This window comes from Prionailurus viverrinus, chromosome B4 (assembly GCF_022837055.1).
Source record: "Prionailurus viverrinus isolate Anna chromosome B4, UM_Priviv_1.0, whole genome shotgun sequence".
Classification (NCBI taxonomy): Eukaryota; Metazoa; Chordata; class Mammalia; order Carnivora; family Felidae; genus Prionailurus; species Prionailurus viverrinus.
Window position 1 is genome coordinate 15,414,682 of NC_062567.1, and position 20,940 is coordinate 15,435,621.

At 34.3% G+C, this 20,940-nt stretch overlaps 1 protein-coding gene across 1 annotated transcript in view; it reads left to right on the forward strand.

The window, feature by feature from the left end:
* MALRD1 (MAM and LDL receptor class A domain containing 1) overlaps positions 1–14,163 on the forward strand; it is a 779,242-nt gene extending 765,079 nt beyond the window's left edge. Inside the window, exons 39-40 of the mRNA XM_047865740.1 lie at positions 11,102–11,177; positions 13,924–14,163. Coding sequence (XP_047721696.1) covers positions 11,102–11,177; positions 13,924–14,004 — 157 coding nt within the window. The 3' untranslated portion in view covers positions 14,005–14,163. The remainder of the gene's footprint in view (positions 1–11,101; positions 11,178–13,923) is intronic.
* Positions 14,164–20,940: the final 6,777 nt, after the last annotated feature.

Here is a 20,940-nt window from a genome sequence, read left to right on the forward strand (position 1 = left end):
TAATTACCTACAACAAAAGTAATCTCGGTGTTGACTTTTTTTGGTAATAAATACAAACATATGAAAATGCTCCCCCAAATCAAATTCTCTGAGACACTGTAGTGCTTCAAGGATTCCATAAAATTCATCCCCCTCCTTGCTACCACCTTCTTCTAGATAGTTTTTACTGAAGCACAAGTTGGTGTTCTCGCCTAGACAATTTTTACTGAAGCACATTTTGGCATTCAGTATGATTATTTTGAAAAATATCAACTGAAACAACCTAGTAAAACCCATTATGTCCTCTCTTAAATAATGTTGTGGGGACTAGTTACTCTTTTAGCCTAGATTACACCAAGAAGATACACAGATATTTACGTCTTTTCTCCTGAGTTAGAGATGTGCTACTTAAGTACCTGGTCTGTTTCTTCTTGAAAGTACTACCTATGTAGCTGATTGTCCTGTTTAAGTTTAAATTTAAATAATTTAAAGAAGAATCTGAAAGTCAAAGTTGTATCCTTCAGTTAGTAAATATATTGACTCTCATGATATCCATTTCATGTACTGTCCATCTCCTCACCTCTGGCTCTATTTTCCAGTTATCAGAATTCCTTTCTTCAACTTCCTATGTACTTCTTACTTATTTTACATTCTTCTATTGTACTTATCTTCACAAACTGCAAGGAAAATATGTCCTTACTACAAAAAGAACAAAACAAGGTCTAAATTTTATAATTTGTAATAATTCTCCTTAAAAACAGTTTATTCAAACTGGCTAAAATTTGAACTGGAAATGAACAGACAGCAGGTATAAAATAAAACTGGTTTAAGGCTTTGAGAGAAAAAAAAAAGATGATATATGTGAATCATATGGCACTGACAACTGCATGGGAAACACACTACATCAATCTAAAATCAGGAAGCAAAAAAAATTATCATTCATTAATCTGTATGATGGGACAGAGAAAAAAATTAGTGGTACCCAAATTAAGAAACAAGTATTTCTTTAAAAAGATCTCTTCTTGACAGAGAGAAATGTGTTTAATGAAATTAAAAACAGATGAATAAGGGGTGCCTGGGTGGTTCAGACAGTTAGGCATCCAACTTTGGTTCACGTCATGATCTCATGATTTGTGGGTTCAGGCCCCGTGTCGGGCTCTGTGCTGACAGCTCAGAGCCTGGAGCCTGCTTCAGTTTCTGTGTCTCCCTCTCTCTCTGCCCCTACTCCACTCACATTCTGTCTCTCTTGCTTTCAAAAATAATGAATATTTTAAAAAATAGATGAATAAAAGTGGTAACCCAGAAATACTTTATTTTATTAAGATTTTATATTTTCCTTTTATCTGAAGATTAGCACACTCAGAAAGGCTGAGGCATACTAACAAAGTCTTAAGACTGGGAACATTTGGAAAAACCAAATTAAATAGTTTTAAATGACAGAGGTGGAAACAGGAAGAGTAGAATTGAGATTTACCTCTGTGGGACACCACAGATTCACCATTCATCAGACTAAGCAAAATTTAACATAATAAGCATGATTCCCAGAATAAATGAATTCTATTTCAATCTCTTAAATGACTGTATTTCATAATTGAGATGGATCCTTTTTTTAAAAAAAAGGTCACATGTACTTTTATGGTTAGAAAACATTTTTCCCCAGCAGTAGCAAATCAAATACTTCATAGCCTGGAAATTTATTTCAAGATCCTTGTATTTATACATGGATGTTTCATACCTCTCATTTTTCAGAGATACATATGACATATGAGGAACTCAGACCTGTATTTTTCAAATACTTTAATATGAGTTATTTGTACCAAATTAGTTTTTCTCTAATCATATGACTGTTTCAGTTTCTATGTCACAGAAAGAGATAGAAGGTCCACACCTATTCTTTTCCTCTCATCTTCAGGGAAGCCCCCAAATTACTCCTCTGGGCTGGCCCTTAATGAACTGAAAAACGAATGCAAAGAGAGGGCAAAAGTAGGCTCCTGGCTCACTTAAAGTCTTGGGCTAAGTGGAAGGCTCCATGACAACAACAGTAAAAATGATTACCTTTTCTCTCTGGGTATTGATGAAGTGTATTGTTGGGAGTGGACATGAGGGAACAAAACAGAGAGCAGGTTAGTGGATTTTGTTCCATCATCATTAATGCTTTGGAGTATATGCATTCACTAAGTTATTCTTTCTATAAATATTCAGTTGATTCCTACTGCACTAGGTACTGTGATAGAAGAGTAAACCAGACAAGACTTTATCCACCAGAACACTTGTGGTTTAGTAGAAGAGTCTCACCTGCCCTATCTGTAAAGTAGGTGTGAACAAGATGACTGCAAAGGTCTTGCTAGCTCTTAAAATTAGTAAATTGATATATTTTTTAAAAAGTATTACACTGATTATTATTACTAATTTGATACTTCCTTATTATTTTTATTTATCCCAATGCCCCTTCATTGAAATCAGGCTTTGAGGTCAGGAGAAAGAAGCAGGAAACTTAAAAGAAAGATACAGATACAAAAGGAGGGAAGAGTAAGAAAAAAAGGTAAAGAGAATAGCACTCAACTATTACTGGGCACCTTCTTGTGGTAGGCACTGTGCAGACATGTAATTTCATCTGAGAGACAGAAGTCCAGTAGCTGCCACACTCCAAAAAAAGTTCTAGAGGCAGGAACCATATACTGAACAACTCTGTAAGTCTAGGAACTAACACAATATTTTAGTACATAGTATGTGTCCTAGAATTATTGGACATGTTTAAATAAATATAAAATATAAACAACATCATCAACATTCTATCATTTGAACATCTTTAGAAATGAGTCATCACTTTGTAGAGCATAATTTTCCTTCAGGCACTTAACTCAGAATGATCATTTCTTGTATTTTAGAATATTCTTCAACATTTTGAAACAACATATACAAAATAATTTCATTAGTGGAAGAATGAGAACAGAACACACACACACACACACACACACACACACACACAAAGAGCAATATATTTGGTAAATAAATTATGTTTATTCCTTCAAATCACCTTGATAGCTGCATTACCTCAATTTCAGAGACAATAGTTCTCCATACTTTTTAGCATAGAGGTTTATACAACAGAGTTTTATGATACTGTCCACATATATGTAACAGGAATCATCATGCATTGCCGTCTCAAATGATATTTCCTTTTACTTTTGTAATTTGTACTAAATTTTTGAGCTCATTTTCCTCTATGCATTTTCTAAGCCTTTTTTTTTTAATATGAGAAAAAAACTGTGACGGCTTGTTCCCATGAGATAGTAGTGGGGACTAAGGTGTTTGATTGATTAGACTAAAAGGCTGACTAGTTTGTCAGACACACAAACGACATACTAGTAGCTTAGAGAAAAACAGTCTGTTGTTAATAAAAAGAAATTAACCCGCTGATAGCCAAAAATAGCAATTAATTTAGTAATATAAGACACTCCCAATAAAACTAATTATAAAAGTGGATTACAATTATTAATTAATAACTTCTGATGTGTGTAAACAGATGTTCATTTTGAAACATAGACTTTTCAGCAGAAACACCTTAGGCACTGTCTTTCCTATCATTTTCCTGACAAGCATTCTTCAACATTCAGAGTGATACTTAATCTCACTGTCACCTTTACTTTCAACCTACATAAAGGTTACTACTCACTTATCGAGTCTAAAGATGGTCACATTAAGTGACAGTCAGATTCTACCATAACACTATGCAAACACTGCCATAATAATCTTTCTACTACCTTATCATTACAACTTAGTTTTATATTATTAAAGGTTTTATAGCCCCAAGAAGCTAGAGATAAATGTATTTATCAATAAGAAACTTAAACAGAGAAATTAGACAAAATAATTGGAAAGGAAAATATTTACCTATCTCTATTTACAAATGACATGATCATAGAGAATCCTAAAGAATCAAAAAAAAGAAAGCACCTAAAGCAAATAAATGAATTCAGCAATGTTGCAAGATACAAATTCAAAACACAGAATCAGCTGTGCTCCTAAACCAGCAATGAAAAAGCAGAAAAAGAAATTAAGAAAGCAATCCCATTGACAATGACATATAAAAGAATAAAATACCTGGGAATAAATCTAACCAGGGAAGTGAAAAATTTCTACACTTAAAATTACAAAGCATTACCAAAAGAAATTAAAGAAAACTTAAATAAATAGAAAGACATCTCCAATTCACAGAAAGACTTACTATTGTCAAGATGTCAATGCTACCCAAAGTGATCTACAGATTGAACATAATCTCCAACAACCTTTCTTTGCAGAAATGGAAAACTGATCCTCAAATTCATCTGGAATTGTAAGGGCACCAAAGAATCATAACAGTCTTGATATAGGACAAAGTTGGAGAACTCACACTTTCTGATTTCAAAACTTACCACAAAGCAAGCGAGCAAGCAAGCAAACAAACAAACCTTACCACACAGCTACAGCAAACAAAATACTTGGTATTGGCAAGTGAATATACATGTAGATCAATGGACTAAAAATGAGAAGACAAATGTAAACCAAGCCCATTCAATGGGGAAAGAACAGTCTCTTCAACAAATGGTTCTGGGACAGCTGGACTGCTACATGCAAAAGAATGGAGTTAAACCCCTACCTCACACCACACAAAAAAGTAACACAAAATGGATGTAAGACCTAAATATAAGAGCTAAAACCATAAAATATTTAGAAGAATATGTAAAAGTGAATCTTCAAGACCTGGTATTTAGCAGTGCTATTTATTTAGATATTTATTAATTCATTCATTCAAACATAATTATATAGTGCTATATTAATTTCAGGTGTACAACATAATGATTCAGCAATTCTATGCATTTCTCAGTGTTCGCCAAGATAAGCATACTCTTATTCCCCTTTTATCTATCTATCCCCTCACTCACCTCCCCTCTAGTAACTACCAGTTTTTTCGCTGTCTTTAAGAGTCTGGGTTTTTTGTCTTTTTTTTTTTTTTTTTCATTTTGTTTCTTAAATTCCACATATGAGTAAAATGATATGGTATTTCTCTTTGTCTAACTTATTTCACTTAGCCTTATACTTTTTAGGTCCCACATGGCTGCAAATAGCAAGATTTCATCCCCCCTTTTTAAAATATTTCATTCTTTTCTTTTATGGCTGTGTTACTCCAATATATGTGTAACACACACACACATTACTTCTTTATCTATGTATGGACACTTGTGTAGCTTCCATATCTTGGTTATTATAAATTATGCTGAAATAAACATAGGGTGCATGTATCTTTCTGAATTAGTGTTTTTGTTTTCTTTGGGTAAATACCCAGTAGTGGAATTACTGGCTCATATAGTAATTCCATTTTTTTTAAAGTGTTTTCAGGAACATCCATACTGTTTTCCCACAGTGGCTATCCCAATCTTCATTTCCATCAAGAGTGCACAAAGTTTCCTTTTTCCCCACATCCTTTCCAACAATTGCTATTTCTTTTTATTTTAGCCATCTTGACAAGTTTGAGGTATTATCTCATTGTGGTTTTAATTTGCATCTCCCTGGTTATGTGATAGAGATCTGACACCATAAAAGTCCCAGAAGAAAACATAGGCAGTAATTTCTTTGACATTAGCCACAGAAACATTTTTCTAGATGTGTCTTCTCCAGCAAGGGAAACAAAAACAAAATTAAGCTGTTGAGGCTATACCAAAATAAAAAGCTTTTTGCATAGCGAAGGAAACCATCAACAAAACAAAAAAACAACCTACTGATTGGGAAGATATTTGCAACTGATATGATCTGACAAGGGGTTAATACCCAAAATATATAAAGAACTCATACAACTCAACATCCAAAAATCAACCCAATTAAAAAATGGTTAGAGAAAATGAATAAACATTTTTTCATTTTTTTAAATTTTTTTTAACGTTTTATTTATTTTTGAGACAGAGAGAGACAGAGCATGAACGGGGGAGGGGCAGAGAGAGAGGGAGACACAGAATCAGAAGCAGGCTCCAGGCTCTGAGCCATCAGCCCAGAGCCCGATGCGGGGCTCGAACTCACGGACATAGAGATCGTGACCTGAGCCGAAGTCGGATGCCCAACCGACTGAGCCACCCAGGCGCCCCAATAAACATTTTTTCAAAGAATACATACAGATGATCAACAGACACATGAAAAGATAGCAATGTATTCTTAGGTATGACACCAAAAGCCCAAGAAACAAACAAACAAACAAAGATAAACTGGACTTCATCATAAACTTTCATATATCAAAGGACATTATCCAAAAAGTCAAAGAACACCCTACAGAAGAAAATATTTGAAATCATACATCTGATAATAGTTTAATATCCAGAATATGTATCAACTCCTACAACTCAATAACAGAGAAAAACAACCTGATTAAAAGAAGCAGACTTTTATAGACATTTCTTCAGTAAAGATATACAAATGCAAACATACAAATCAAAAGATATATAACTTAAATGGGGACTCAAACATTTTTTTGCCAACATTTGTAACTTTATTCATGATAACCAAAAGGTGAAAACAACTCAAGTGTCTATCATCTGATGAATGAGTAAACAAAGTACAACATATGCACACAATGGAATATTATTCGACCATAAAAATCACTGAAGTTTATATACATGCTACGATATGGGTGGATCGTGAAAACATTATACCAAGTGAAATAAGCAGACACAAAAAGGTAACTATTATAATGATTCTATTTATGCAAAGTACCTAGAATAGGCAAATTCATAGAGACAGAAAGTAAAGCAGGGGTAAAGAAGGAAAAAGGGCTGGAAGAAAAGGAGAATGGGAAGAAATGGGAAATCATGGTTTAATGGTTAGAAAATTTCTATTTCTGGTGATGAAAACATTTTGTGAGTAGAAGTGATGGTTGCATAACACTATGAATATAATGAATGCCATTGAATTATACACTGAAAAATGGTTAAAATGTCAAGTTTTATGTTATATATATATGTATATATATACATATACATATATGTACATATACAGATATGTACATATATATACACACACCACAGTATTTAAAATTAATAATAACATTTTAAGAAACATTTAATTACATGTCTATATGTGTAAATTTTTATGGTGTATGAGTTATAATTTAATAAAGCTGTTAATAAATACATATAATAAACATTTATCTCAAAGTCATGTTTAATGGATGTAACATAGATGAGTTTTTGTTTTTATTTTTTCTTCATTGACCATTTACAATAATTTCAGATACCTATGATAAACACTTCTGTGTTTTTTTTTTAATTTTTTAACATTTATTTTTATTTTTGAGAGAGACAGAGCATGAGCAGGGGCAGGACAGTGAGAGAGAGACACACACAGAATCTGAAACAGGCTCCAGGCTCTGAGCTGTGAGCACAGAGCACAATGTAGGGTTTGAACCCACGAACCACCAGATCATGACCAGAGCTGAAATCAGATGTTTAACCAACTGAGCCACCCAGGTGCCCCAATACTTCCATGTTTTTAATCAACACTAAAACAATTTTGTTAGTTAATAAGCCATGAAGTGAATTCCTTTAGAGTTATACATATGCTCACTAAATTTAAAGTGGAAATTTCCATCAGAATTATGCTAGTTCTACACTGACATCTCTCTTTAGCCCACTCAAAATGCCACTGTATACAGTGTCTGTGCATATTGGATACAGAAGCTTAATAATAATTTAAGTGAATGAAAGATTAAGTTATAGATGGAAAACTCATGTGATCCATGCTACCTTTTCTCTCTACTCTGAAATTCTAAGTCAATTCCTTGCTGATTCCTGAAGGTGGTGAGATTCTTTGAAACCTCAACTTTATTAGAGCCATCTGCCTATTGACAAATACAGTAAGTTAAACATAGCATATTTTAGCCTAATACAGGTTTATCACTGTACCATACAATGTTAGAAATGGCAGAAAACTTGATAATCAAACATTTTGTTTTCCTCATTTTAATTTCTATCATTTCTATCATTTTTTTCAATATATGAAGTTTATTGTCAAATTGGTTTCCATACAACACCCATGCTCATCCGAAAAGGTGCCCTCCTCAATACCCATCACCCACCCACCCCTCCCTCCCACCCCCCCATCAACCCTCAGTTTGTTCTCAGTTTTTAAGAGTCTTTTATGCTTTGGCTCTCTCCCACTCTAACCTCTTTTTTTTTTTTTCTCCTTCCCCTCCCCCATGGGTTTCTGTTCAGTTTCTCAGGATCCACATAAGAGTGAAACCATATGGTATCTGTCTTTCTCTGTATGGCTTATTTCACTTAGCGTAACACTCTCCAGTTCCATCCATGCTGCTACAAAGGGCCATATTTCATTCTTTCTCATTGCCACGTAGTACTCCATTGTGTATATAAACCACAATAAACTCAAAATGGATAAAGGACCTGAATGTGAGACAGGAAACCATCAAAACCCTAGAGGAGAAAGCGGGAAAAGACCTCTCTGACCTCAGCCGTAGCAATTTCTTAGTTGACACATCCCCAAAGGCAAGGGAATCATTTCTATCATTTTAAGATTTCCTCATTTCTATCATTTTAAGTAAAATTATGTTTGGATATCAAACATAGATAACTGATACAGATGGAAAATTATAGTACTTAAAATAGTAAACGTATGGAGTTGACACTAGCTAGAAATTTACTTAACGGAACCTCTACGGATGATGGGTAATATTTTACCCTATAAACAGGAAAGCTATTAAGAATTAAGCCTAACAATTCAGAAGTTTCTAATGTTGGGAGACATAGCTTTGATGTGGGAACAACAGTCGTCTGTGGTTGCTAATAAACATAATTTAAAGTAGGAAGAATTTACCATTGCTCACATACTACTCATACTGTGACCCTTTCCTCTTTTACTACAACTTCACATCCTTAAGTATCACCTTTTTTTCTTTGTGGTCAGCCAATCCCCAAAGGCTAGGCACCTATAGTTGTTTTTTGTTTTTTGTTTTTTTTGCTTTTGTCATTTTAAGAGAACATTAGTTAAGACCTAAAATTCTCTCAGAAGTAGCTCCCATAGCTGAATTTAACAGGACTGGAAGATTGATCAATTTACCTTCCTTCTGCCTGCCAATCTTGGTATAGGTCACCTGGGGTCCCAGCAAAGCCAAAAACAATGGTCTCACATCAAGATCTTTTGTGTTGCCTGTACCTCACTTCTATCCAATTGACTTCCAAGCCTATTCCTTCAGTTCCCGGTTGTCTGCCTGGCTTTTGGATCATCTGTCCTGTCTAACCCTATGGTTTAGATTTCCTCTTGCTTCCTGATTCCATGCCTGATTTCAGCTGAGATTAATTTTTCTGAGCTGTGCTGAGCTGTGTCTGCAGTTGTCTGATCTTTATCTAGTTTCTAATTTCCATTTTGTTTTGTTACTCCCTACCCCCATGTTCTCTCTCTCCAGCCTTTGTTTTGGCATCTTGAAACTTCTCTTCAACTCCCTACCCAGTCTCAACTCTAAAAGCAGCCCTGCTGAGGCCTGTGCCTAACTACATCATTTACTGAGCTTACTACTCTGAGAACTTTGATTTACTAGTCTTGGAGGAGGGAAAGGCAAAGAATCAAATACCATTTATTCAACCTAACTGTAGCAACTCATAAGTATTCACTTGATACAGTTAAGGAATTAACAGATACTTGTTGCCTCACTATTTAATAGTGTCTCTATTATTTCTTTCAAATAATAATCCACAAATATAGATGGTATATATGTCCCTATGCATTGATAGCCACAGAAACAATAAGTGTGAACAGGTTAAGCTATTGAATATTTAAGCCAGTTGTATAGAAATAGTGGAAATTAGGAAGCTTTGAAGACTGAATCCACAGGAGAAATGTATTGCCAATAAACACTATTACCCAGATTAGGCTGCTGGAGTCACTAATACTGTCATTTCTTAGAAGAGGATTATGTGGTTTGGTAAATGACAATAAGAGGTTATAACTCTGACAATTTCTTTTGAAAAAACAAATGAGTAAGAGTTTCGTCTTCATAACCTTTTCCCTTAGGATTTACAGGTATATTATTGACAGACTTATTGCCATTATACCCTGACTAGGCAAAAATATTCATACACACACACACACACACACACACACACACACATTTATATATGTTTGTTTTTTCCCTCCTGGCTGCCTTCAAGACACTGGCAAGTATCCTACAATTGGTCTTCCATTCTCCATTTTGTGTGTGTGTGTGTGTGTGTGTGTGTGTGTGTGTGTGTGTATGCCATGTATGGGATCGTTCCAGAAATCTTTAATGAAGTATCTTTAGTTATCTGGTTATATTTTTTTGTTCTTGTCATGAATACATTTTTTATTCCAGTTGTGGCCAACTATTCCAGGGCTTGTTGTCTTCTAATAAGTCTACTGACCCTTAAATAATTAAGAATAAAAAGAAAGTGATCATTAGGAGTGCAGTTAGAGTAAATTAAGCAGACCTAGACCACTATGTGAGATTATCAAGGACATTATCAAACACATATTTCTTATGATTCATTAAAGAAAAAACACTAACATTAAGAACTCTTCAAAACACTCATATTTCCATTTACTATTTAAAATGTTAAACACTGACTCATTGCTATAGATCTTTGTAACAGACACTGTCATGAAAAATAGTCCTCAGGATTTGGTGGTTTGGTACTTTTTTTTTTTTTTTTGGTGGTGGTTTGGTACTTTTGAAGTCTGAGGTGGCCTTTCCGTATAGGCAGCACTTTTTAATGTTGTATCCTTTGTATTACTTGAGTAACATTTTAAGAAATCAACTTTAATACTGATTTATGCCACTTTTTATTTGCCTGTGTTTATTTGGATCTAAATATCCAGAGTTCAAATTACATTTGCTTTCAAGAATGTGGTTGCCTTGGTGTCCTTAAAAAAAAAAAAGAAAAAGAAAAAAAAAGAACTTTACTTATGATAATACATTCATAAAAATAAGTATGCTGTTTAGACAATGTGTCTCTCAAATATGTCTATCAGATAATAACCTGAAAAAGGACGGTGCTACATTTAATACTTCTTCTTCTTCTTCTTCTTCTTCTTCTTCTTTTCTTTTAATGCCCCTGTGTGCTTTAAGGAAAACTAAAGCAAGTGTTAACCAAGCATTTGTTAATCCAGTTTATGGGAACTGGAGGGACCCAGAGAAAACGGAGGTAAGTGCTAATGGTGAACTGTATTGTTTCAGAAGCAGAAACACACACACACACACACACACAGGGTCATCTGGACATGTTTCCACATCATGGCTAAGAGGAATGTTTTAGCAGAGTCAGTTCATTGGAAATGGGAAGGAATTTCAGTTGCTCTAAATGCGCAGTGAGAATTTTCCATTCCAGGACAGATTCAGTCTGCTTGTAAAGTCAGTTCACTGTTAAGTGGCTTTGTGGTCACTATTCATACTCAACGAGAGCTGACAAATCTGGAAAATATCAGTTTAACCCAGAGTATCAGTCAGCTACACGTAGTAACTCTTTATTGACTGTTCTTTGTATTCTATTCCCAAAGACAAAAGGGAGGATGGCATTCTGTGCTCCCTTTAAATTTAGGTGTGAGCAGTAAAAGGCTATTACCTGATAACTCAGAAGACTAAAGGAAAAATTAAAGTGTATTACATCTTTCTTGGGCCTTTTTAGGGTCATTCCTTATCTAGTGCAATAAGTAGTCTAGAGAGAAAATGGGCAATAAAATCTTTTTCATCTCTTTAAGTAGATAATATGAGCATTCATTTGGGTATAAAATAGGATTAGCCTGACATGTCACTTCTTATCTACGAAAACCTCCTTACATCCGATTTTAGAAATATATCTGATTCATTCTCTTGTCAAAGTGAGCATATAGAAAACAAAGTGTTGATTCCCCCCCCCCCTATTTTTTTTAAATGAAAATAAGCCATGAACAGTCGTTACCATTACTGAAATGAGTAACAAGGTGCCAGATCAGACAGTTTCTAGTAGTTCTGGAGAGTTGGTTGATATGGCTGAAGGTTAACACAACACTTGACTTTTTTGTGTGTTTTATTTACTAATGATGTCGTACATACTTTTAGTATTGTTTGGTAGGAATGAAAACAAGAAGATATTTCACAGAGCACAGAGAGAATTAATTTGGATGGTACGTCAAGTCAATCAAGACACAGCAAAATTTAAAATGTAGCCCCTCAACGAATAAATAAATGGATATTTAAGAGGCCTAATGTAATTTATCTTCTTGGCAAAGTAGATACGCATAACACAAAGCTACTTCATTTTTAGAAAAGGAAGGAAAATTTACTTTTTTTAAATCTTTAACATTTAGTATCTGAAAGATATAAATGATATAAGAAATAAAATGTAGTCTTTTAAATTTAGCATTTTTATATTAATATCTTATAAACTTGTAGTAATTAAAAAGCTGCTAGGAAGGTGTTGTACATCTTTTTCTTTCTATTGAGAAAGGCTTCTCTGGCACACAGGTGGGGGTTCATATCAAAGACCCACCCTTCAAGGTGCTTTCAATACTCTACTATGTATGCATATGAGTGCAGTCAGTGACTCTCGAGAACCTTGGAAACAATTTCCTTTTCTCTATCCTTAATCAAAAACAATTCCTCTTTCACATTTTTTTCCTTTCCATTAAGAAAGGCTAGAGAAGAAATTTGTCACAGTTCTTGAACTTTGTTGCTGCTTTGATTTCTGTTGTTTCAGAAACAATAACTTTATTTTAAACCAAATGTACCTTTCCTGACTTTGTAACAGTGAAATTGATTTCTCCAAAATACTCCTCTAAAAACTCAGAGAACATTCTCATATCCTCATATAGAGAGAGAATAGTATAATGAAATGCTGTATATCCATCACCCAACTTCAGTAATTGCCAACCCATGGTCATTCTTGTTTCACCTCTACTGCTACCCATTCCCACTACACATCAGAGTGGTGATGGTGGTTTGCTTTTTTTTTTTTTTTCCTTAAGACTTTGTTTTGTTTAGAGCTGTTTTAGGTTCATAGCAAAATTGAGCAGAGGGCACACAGAGCTCTCATATATCCCCTCCCCCGCCTCACACACACACACGGCCTATCCCATTATCAACATCCTGCACCAGAGGTGGTACATTTGTTACATAGACAAATCTGTATCTCCATATCATCCAGAGTCCATAATTTACATTAGGGCTCACTTGGTGTCAACCAGAGTATTTTTAAGCAAATCCCAGATATCATTTAATTTCACATGTAAAGACTTCAGTTGTACCATTAAGGAACAAAGACTTTTAAAAAATATGACCATAATATCACAGGTAAACATTTAATAATAATTCCTTGATAACATCAAATATTCAATGTTCAACTGCTGTTGTTGCTGTATTTTTAAAATCAGGATAGATATATGGTATATACATCCAAATTGACAGGTATGTTTCCTAAGACTCTTAACCTCTAGGTTCCATTTTCTTTCTCTCTCATGTTTTCTTTGTGATTTATTTGTTGAAGAAATCAAGGTGTCTGTCCTAAAAAAAAACTCCACATTTTAGGTTTCCTAATATATTCTGTAAACTGTAAGTCTCTCAACTAAAAGCTGGGGTTTTTTGTTGTTGGCGGTGGTAGTGGTTGTGTATTTTTTTTGTTTTGTTTAACTCAACTGTGATCAATACAGCAGACTTAGAGAAACCAGCACCCTAGAAAGAGTCAAGATTCTGGCCACTGCACTCCCCTGTCTCACCAGAGGTGAGGATAAGGCAGTCCTAGGCCCCAATGGCCTTGGATACACACACCAACATTAGGCCTGTCAACAGTGCAGGCAGTGTGGACTAAAGGTACTAGGGAGAGAGTCAGGAATGCTCACTTCATTCTGCATGATCTAGAAAGAGGTCTGTTATTTTAATGCCTAAAATCCTAACCTTTTCAATGTGTTTTTCTTTAGAGTTCTGTATACTCCTTCTCAAACCCGTTATATGGCACAACATCAGGATGCCTGGAGACCATATCTAATCATCTGAAATAGTACCATCAAGATCAAGTATGATCTAGGGTATGTAGTTTATAGAAAATTCTAGTCTGTGAAATCTGATGGAAACTCATCTTATGCAATAGTAGAAATAGAAGGGATTCAGAATACTAATTATTACATTTACAAATAAATTTTCTTACTGAATATATTAAATGTTTTCATGGCATCTGAATCAGAACCTTAAGTTCATTATACATCTGAATATTTTAATAAAATGTTCTAATTGATGTTCTTGTTTTCCTTTGATTTTTATCATGGTCATTTAAAAAAACACAAATCAAATTGCTTTATATCCTGAATATTAAATAAGTTTTAAAATTCTTATTTATATGAGATAGAACTTAGAAACAAAAAGGTGAACTAATTCAGCATACAAGCTAGCAGGCATGGACAGATCATAGTAATCCTAATCCAGATAACCATGAGTAAAAGATATTTCTGTATCTGGAAAAAAAATGTGAAATTATCATCCTAAACTTGCCTTTATTCAAATAATTATTAACACCTATCTTCATTTAAACATAAAAATAATACTGAAATATATGAGTTATGAAACTTTGGACCACAAGAAACTGAAAATCCCTACTCCTATGGTTTAAATAATGTGGCAATTATTATGCACAAAACCGGGAAATTGGGAGAACACTTCTTTTGATTGGTTATTGCAAGAGCTCCATGCTTTTAGCAAGGACTCTGGTTATTTACAAGTTTCAGTTCATAGGCTATGTTCTCAAATTTGCTCCCTGACAGGTTAGATGATAGCTACACAAGCTGCATCACTATTGTATTCCCAGTGAAGTTCAGAGGCAGAACAGGGCCCATTTTTTTCTTGTATCTTTTTACCAACAAAAAAACCCTTCTCAGGATGCACTCCCAGAAACAGCACTCTTATTGGCCAGGAGAGACATGGAGCCCATGCCAAGTCAACCTCTTCAAAGGTGATGAGGCCAACATGGCTGGCTGACACCCTTCACCTGTAGGCTGAGAATAGACCTATGAAGCTCACTGACAAGTATATGAAGGTAGATCCTTGAACAAAATCAGAGGACAGTTAGGATCAAGGGGACACAGCCAGGAAGTAAGCAACCATCAGCATCTGTTCTAAATAAGGTCAGTTGTATTCAGTGTAAGTTGTACTACCAACATTAGTGCCTTTTGTGAGAATACACTGGAAAAAATACATATTATTGTTGATCAGCCTTGCAATAAATTTCAAATTTTATCCCAGTTAATTTTTTGAAGCCCATTAACTATATTCTAGTTGTGCTCTCTATGAATATCTTTTCCTAACTGCTGCTTTCCTACTGACATCACAATTTCTGGTCCTAGAAAACTTCACACAAAAGAGGATCAGTTATTCTTGTTGTTGAAGTCTGGCCTCTGGCATTGTGGGACATAAGCATTTTGGGAAGCTGCATTTATTGTAGCTTAAAACTATCAGCCAGTTACATTCAGGATCTTTGCCTAAGCTTATAGAACAGCAGAAGGTTAAAATCTAAATATGGTTTTGTAAAGGACCTCAAGGCTACTACATGAAAAATGCAGTAAAAGTGCAATTAAAAAAAAAGATAATAGCAATGATTATCCAAATTAAATTGGCTTGTTTCACAGGAATATTAAGGGAATTCATGACCTCATATTGAGGTAGCTCCAAACTGAGGATAACAACAGAAAATAAACAGACTAGAAATGAGGGTATTCTTAGTTAAAATTATCTTCAGGTGCAAGTTATGTGCCCCTTAAAATGTTTAAATCAAACATTTTGTGTGGTCTTATAAATACATATGGCAGGGGCACCTGAGTGGCGGTTCAGTGTCTAATTCCTGATCTCAGCTCAGGTCACCATCTCTGGTTGGTGAGTTCAAGCCCTGCATGGGGCCTGTGCTAACAACGTGGACCTGCTTGGGATTCTCTCTCTCCCTCTCTCTGCCCCTCCCCGATAGCTCACACACTCTCTCTCAAGGTAAATAAACATTAATAAATAAATAAATATTGCAATTCTATGAAACTTAAAGAACAAAACTGATTTTTCTTATCCAGTAGATAGAAGAAGTATGTGCTTATGTTGTTTTCATCATTTAATGTGAGATTCAGAAATAAAAAACTTATTTTTATTTGCATTGTTCTTCCTCTAACTTACTGATGTAAATCCAAATCTTCCCCGTTGTGATTTTAAAAATATAAAAGAAATAAGAAAATAGAGAAAGAAAGAACAAGAAGTATAGAGAGTTCACAATTTATATAATTCAGCTTTTAAATCATGAAAAGATCTCAAATTTCACACCAGAGAATCCAATGAAACCATTTTTTTTTAAGCCAGTGGATGTCAGGAGAATGGATACCAAAGAGTACTGCTGACAGATTCTTAGAGCTTTTAGTGCACAAATATTTAAGACAATATCTTGTTAACTGGATTCATGTGACCAACCTATTTCCCAAAATATACTACAAGCAGATAATAATGTTAATAACAATAGCAACAAATGATAAGTACTGATTATCTAAAAAAGACTGTTCTAAGTATTTTAACATGTTTTAACTCAGATAAATGTAAAACAGCATGCTGTTGACTATGCTAATCAGCCACATGTAGACATTTAATGTGAAATTTACATTAACTAAAATTAAATAAAATTTTAACAATGCATTTCCTCAATTGCACTTGTCACATGCCAAGTGCTCAATAGCCATGTGTTTCCAGTAAACACTATAATGGAAAACACTGAGAACATTTTCATCCCATAAAGTTCTCTCAGCACTGGTTTAGAACAATGTTGAAATATTTTCTTATAAATAGCACAACAGTAATCTCTATAAACCTAATAAGTGCTAAAAATATTTCCCAATATATGTATTTTAACTAGAACTGACCAATTTCTAGATTAATAAATTACAAATAAGACAAGGCATATTTATCTGTAAGCAAACTAGCAAATATGTGATAAACAAGTACAGGTTAACACTGTTCTCTTGACATATAAATGTCATACATCATTCTATTATACCATTTCATCTTTGCCTATTCCTGTTTCTACATTTAGATGGTACCCTGAAGAAACTGTGTAAGAATTTGTTTTGCTCTATTAATCTTCCTGACCATCAATCATTTTTCACATATGTCACAATAAGAACTGAAGATTCACACATCCTTTAAATAACTGCCTTGTGTTTAGCATGTTAAGGGCATGTGCTTCAGGTAAACCAACAGCTATGTTCATGGCAATATCTTTTGCAGTAAGTAGTCTTAAATTTAATTCTTAAAAATAAGAAACAGGAAAAATCCATAAAAAGACTGTGAGATTTTTTGTTTGTTTGTTTCCAACACACCTCTTAAAAATAAGATTTCAAATATGTATTTTCACTGTCAAACCAATGACATCTTTTTGAAACTTAATGTTATTCTGGTTTTCTTTGTATCAACTTGCAAAATGTTCTCCATTTCACTGCTAATGTGTCTATCAACTAATGCAAAGGTTAATATCTAAGTCATCATCAAATTCAAGATCCTGCTCTTTAATTATTACAAGTGGAAAGGCAACACACTTCTATAAGCACCCACTGTGAAATTTCAGTGAAACTAGACACACACATCTTGAAATGAAGAACTCTATAACTATGAACCAGTTAAAGCAGTCACAAAAGTAAATAAATAACTTAAAGATCCACTTAAAAATGGACACTGATTCATGTCATTTAACATTCTGATCACAGTTCATGAGTTTGAGCCCTGCATTGGGCTCCACACTGACAGCATGGAGCCTACCTGAGATTCTCTCTCTCTCTGCTTCTCCCCTGCTCATGCTCTCTCTCTTTCTCTCTCTCTCAAATAAATAAAACTTAAATAAATTTTTTTAAAGAAAAAGGAGTAAACCTGATTCCCACAATGTATTTTACATGCAAATAAATTCTAGGTGTATTTTGATGTATATATAAAGGTAAACAATAACACAAAACAGACAATAATAAACATCCTATACTGACTTAGTCACAGAAGATATGGAAAAACATGATAATTATTTCCATGAAGGCAAAGACTTTCTGAAACAATCAAATAACTAAGAATAAAGGAAAAGAATATTAAATCAGACATTAACTTTAGAAATTTCTGTGCAATAAAATACACCATTAAGAGACAACAGAGAATGAACCACAGAGCAGAAGAAATTATTTACAATACGTAAAACCAAAAAAGTACCTATACATCAAATATATTTTAAAACCCTACAAATCAATAAGAAAAAAAACAACCAAAATTTATTCCAAAGTCATTCTATGAGGCCAGCATTTCCCTGATAGCAAAACTAGATAAAAACTATACCAAAAAAAGAGGAATATATGTAAATATGCCTGATGAATATAGATGTAAAATTCTCAACAAAATATTAGCAAATCAAATCCAACAACGCATTTAAAATAATCATTCACAATGATCCAGAGGGATTTATTCCAGGGATGCAAGGGTGGCTCAATATTCACAAATTAATCAACATAATACACCATTTTAATAAGAAAAAAAAACATGATCATTTCAATAGATGCAGAAAAAGCATCAGACAAAATGCACCACCCACTCATGATAAAAACTCTCAACAATGTGGGTTTAGAGGGATCTTACCTCAACATAATAAAGCCCTCCCCCCAAATAATAAAGGCCATATATGAAAAGACCACAACTAATACCAAAATCAATAGTGAAAAACTGAGAGCTTTTCCCCTAAGATCAGGAAGAGATAAGGATGTCCACTCTCACCATTTGTATTAAACACAGTACTGGAAATCCTAGCCACAGCAATCAGAGAAGAAAAAGAAATAAAAGGCATCCAAATTGGTAAGGAAAAAATAAAACTTTTGAGTATTTGCTGACGACATGATACTATCTATAGAAAACTCTAAAAACTCCACCAAAAAACTACCAGTACTGATAAATGAATTCAATAAGGTTTCAGGATACAAAATCAATATAGAGAAATCTGTTGCAATACTATACACTAATAATGAAGTAGCAGAAAAAGAAATTGAGAAAACAATCAGGTTTAAATTGCACCAAATATAATATAATACCTAGGGATAAACTAAACCAAGAAGGTGAAAGTTTATATTCTGAAACTATAAACACTGATGAAATAAATTGAAGATGACAAACTAGTGTAAGGATATTCCATGTTCATGGATTGGGAGAATGAATATTGTTAAAATGTCATACTACCCAATGCAATCTACAGATTTAATTCAATCCCTACGAAAATATCAACAGCATTTTTCACAGACTAGAACAAAGAATCCTAAAAATGGTATGGGACCATAAAATACCCTGAACAACCAGATTGATCTTGAAAAATAAGAATACTGGAGGTATCACACTCCCAGATTTTAAGATATATTACAAAGATAGAGTAATCAAAACAGTAAGGGACTGGCACAAAGACAAATACATAAATCAATGGAATAGAAGACAGCCCAGAAATAAACCCATGTGTTTGACAAAGGAGGCAAGAATACTTAATGGAAAAAAGATACTCTCTTCAACAAACACTGTTAAGAAAAATGGCCTACATGCAAAAGAATAAAACTGGACGACTTTCTTTCACCATACACAAAATAAACTCAAAATGGATTAAAAACTTAAATATAATACCTGAAACCATAAAAAACCCTGGAAGAGAGCACAGGCAGCAATGTCTCTGATGTTAGGCATAGCAACATTTTTCTAGATAGGTCTCCTAAGGAAAAGGAAACAAAATCAAAATAAACTACTGGGGCTATATCAAAATAAAATGCTTCTGAAGAGCAAAGGAAACAAGAAAGCTAGAAGACAATCTAGTGAATGGGAGAAGATATTTGGAAATGACATATCTGATAAGGGGTAGTACCCAAAATATACAAAAAACTTATACAACTCAATACCAAATAACCCAAATAATTTTTTTTAACATTTATTTATTTTTGAGACAGAGAGAGAGACAAAGCATGAACGGGGGAGGGTCAGAGAGAGAGGGAGACACAGAATCTGAAACAGGCTCCAGGCTCTGAGCTGTCAGCACAGAGCCCGACGCAGGGCTTGAACTCACTGACTGCGAGATATGACCTGAGCCGAAGTCGGAGGCCCAACCGACTGAGCCACCCAGGCACTCCCAAATAACCCAAATAAAAGAAGAAGAAGAAGAAGAAGAAGAAGAAGAAGAAGAAGAAGAAGAGGAGGAGGAGGAGGAGGAAGAGGAGGAGGAGGAAGAAGAGGAGGAAGAAGAAGAAGAAGAAGAAATGAACAGATATTTCTCTAAAGAAGACATACAGATGGCCAACAGACACAAAAAAAGATGCTCAACATCACTAATAATCTGGGAAATGTAAATCAAAACCACAATAAGATATCACCTCACACCTGTCAGAATGGTTAAAATCAAAAACACAGGAAACAAGTGTTGGCAAGGTTGTGGAGAAAAAGGAACCCTCTTGCACTGTTGGTGGGAATGCAAACTAATGCAACCACTGTGGATAACAGTATGGAAGTTTCTCACAAAATTAAAAATAGACTTACCACAGGTATTTATCCAAAGAATATGAAAACACTAAGTCAAAAAGATATATGCACCCCGATGTTTAATGCAGCATTATTTATAAAAGTCAAATTATGGAAGCAACCCAAGTGTCCATCTATAGATGAATGGATAAAGATGTGGCAAGTACACGTGCACATGTGCACATGCACACACACACACAGATGCACACACACAGACACACACACAGGAATATTACTCAGCCACTAAAAGAAAGAAATCTTGCTATTTGCAACAACATGGACAGACCTAGAGGGTATAATGCTAAGTGATATAAGTCAGTTGAGAAAGACAAATCCCACATGATTTAACTCATGTGTGGAATTTAAGAAACAAAACAAACAAAGAAAAAAGGAGACAAACCAGTAAACAGACA